The 2,626-nt window shown below is 38.1% G+C and overlaps 1 protein-coding gene across 7 annotated transcripts in view; it reads left to right on the top strand.

Annotated features, from left to right (window-relative positions):
• The window catches only part of ryr2a (ryanodine receptor 2a (cardiac)), a 252,899-nt gene that overhangs the window by 174,840 nt on the left and 75,433 nt on the right, over positions 1 to 2,626 (top strand). For all 7 annotated transcript variants that reach the window (XM_020611714.1, XM_020611710.1, XM_020611711.1 and 4 more), the window contains 6 exons: positions 79 to 161; positions 745 to 902; positions 1,114 to 1,201; positions 1,707 to 1,799; positions 1,873 to 2,043; positions 2,386 to 2,445. In XM_020611714.1, coding sequence (XP_020467370.1) covers positions 79 to 161; positions 745 to 902; positions 1,114 to 1,201; positions 1,707 to 1,799; positions 1,873 to 2,043; positions 2,386 to 2,445 — 653 coding nt within the window. The remainder of the gene's footprint in view (positions 1 to 78; positions 162 to 744; positions 903 to 1,113; positions 1,202 to 1,706; positions 1,800 to 1,872; positions 2,044 to 2,385; positions 2,446 to 2,626) is intronic.

Below are 2,626 nucleotides of genomic sequence, written 5' to 3'. Positions count from 1 at the left end.
GACATGTATGTATGTACACTGTATGAAGCTAGCTGAAAATTAATTTTCTTTTTTAAACTGTCCAACTTCATCTTCCAGTTTTCTCTCAGCCAATCATCAGCAAGGCAAAAGCCCAGCTGCTCAAGACCCATTTTCTGCCTCTGATGGATAAACTCAAGAAAGTGAGTTTCATCACTTCATATGTTGTAGCTTTTTATATGAACTCATTAGAACACAGATTCTCAAATAATGTATGGCTCTAATGATGAATGTACCTAATAGCGTATGTCTCTAAACAACAGGTCTGCCAAGCCAGGTCTTAATTCACTACACTGATATTTTTAATTCTTCTGCCAAAATAACAACAAATAGCATGATACAATAACACTATCAAGAATTATTACATTCATTAACTTTTATAATAGCATTGTAACGATATTTGCATTTTTATGACATCGCGATAAAAAATGTCTCAATACCGTGGTGTGGCATATTGTTGTTTAGCTAGTTTACCTGTTTTCAGGTTGCAGAATTTGAAACCCACATGAAACACCCACTGCATCGCTGACTTTTAGCTGTTGTGTGGCAGGATTTCAGTTTTCCTGTTTCAAGAAATTACATTGGCAGAAAGCAAACTGACAAACACTATAATAAACTAGAATATCCTAACAGTAGTTACAGAAATTAAAACTAATATTACTGCTATGACCAAATGTATTTATTGTGCACATAACACAGACGGTAATCCTGTATTGTGTTCTGCAGAAAGCAGCAGTTGTGCTGATGGATGAGGAACACAGCAAAGCAGAGGGGAGGGGTGAGATGTCAGAGACAGAGCTTCTCATCATGGACCAGTTCACCATATTGGTCAGAGACCTGTATGCCTTCTACCCTCTGCTCATCCGATTTGTCGACTACAACAGGTGCAGTGCTCTGATTGAAGGGTTCCTGCACTTCACAGCTTATAAATGTTTTTTTCTTCTGAAACAAACAATAGGACTTAAAGTATAGCATATCATTTCAGTGTGATAAATTACAATACCTGTATGTGATACAAGCCTACATGCATGTCCTACAGAAAACCTCCTAATGCAGAAGTAATGTGATTCTCCAACTACTTTCATATATTGACAGGGCCAGATGGCTCAGAGAGTCCAACCCGGAGGCTGAGGAGCTGTTCCGCATGGTGGCCGAAGTTTTTATCTTCTGGGCCAAGTCTCATGTAAGAAAATCACTCCGAAGGACACAAAGAAACACAAAAAGGTGCTGCTGAATGAAAATGTCATTGTATTAGACAAGACCTAATGGCAGGTGTAACAAAGCACATAGTAAAAAGACAAACTCCTGCTTCCATTCATTGTCTTGGAACTTCATTGATTAATAATTTTGATAACTGGTACTTTTGATAATTATTCCCTGTAAAGAGCTGCTAGTACTACAGATCCCACTCCATGGAGCTTTCAGCAGCTTCTTCATAATTTAGTCCTGCCATATGTCATTAGGGCTAGTTTTTATGGTCAGTTTGGGAAAGTGACAGAAACAGTTAGACACGGATAACCTATACTGGTATGTATGTATGTATAAATGAAAGGGAAAAAAGCTGGAAGGTGTGCGGAGACAGGGTTTTGGAAGCTATCTGACCATCCAGCAAGTGCACTGGTCTGATTATAAAGTTGGCTTTAACACTGCATCACCCTGGCTGATGTCATGTTTTCATCTTTTTGCAGAACTTCAAGAGAGAAGAGCAGAACTTCGTGGTCCAGAATGAAATTAACAACATGTCCTTCCTCATCACTGACACTAAGTGTAAGATGTCAAAGGTATGGCAAAGGTACACAACACATTTGTATGATGTAAAAGAAAACAGTCTCCTAACACGTGATTTTGCCACAGGGAATAGTGTCAGACCAGGAGAGGAAGAAGATCAAGAGGAAGGGAGATAGATACACAATGCAGACAAGTCTGATTGTTGCTACTCTGAAGCGTCTGCTGCCTGTTGGACTCAATATCTGTGCCCCTGGAGAACAAGAGCTTATCACACTGGCTAAGAACCGCTTCACCCAGGTAGAAAAAATAACGTTTGTCTAGTACATTTTGAGGATTGCTGTCGGGTTGCCATGAGCTATTCCCTTTGTAACACATTTGGCTATTTAAGGATTCAAAATATTGATTTTGATAGAATACATTAAATTCAAGTTATAGGTCTGGAATATGATCAATTATTTTGTGATACCTGTTTTAAGGTACTTTGACCATATGATATTTAATTTGGCCGAGAGACGTGTAACAAAGGTTCCTGGCCAGAGGAACCAAGGATGTTGTAGTTCACCCCTACACCACATGTGCACCCTATCTAAAAAGTTGACCTTGATCTCTTAAAGGACCATACATATACTCTTTCAACAGAAAGATACCGAGGATGAAGTTCGAGAGATCATTAGGAACAATCTCCATTTACAAGGGAAGGTAAGAATATAGTCAAGTATCTTGATTTTATTCCTGACAATACTGTAAGTACTGTTGGAAAAAAAACTTGACATGACATTTTGTATTTATGTTGAAGACATAAAATGTAAAGGTTTTATTGTGAATAATAAAGTCTGTTTTGTAGTGGACAGTCTTTATAGTGATAATCCATATATATATA

Source organism: Monopterus albus, unplaced genomic scaffold, assembly GCF_001952655.1.
Source record: "Monopterus albus unplaced genomic scaffold, M_albus_1.0 scaffold117.1, whole genome shotgun sequence".
NCBI lineage: Eukaryota > Metazoa > Chordata > Actinopteri > Synbranchiformes > Synbranchidae > Monopterus > Monopterus albus.
Note: the sequence above shows the minus strand (reverse complement) of the source record. Positions and strands in the feature narration are given on the sequence as shown.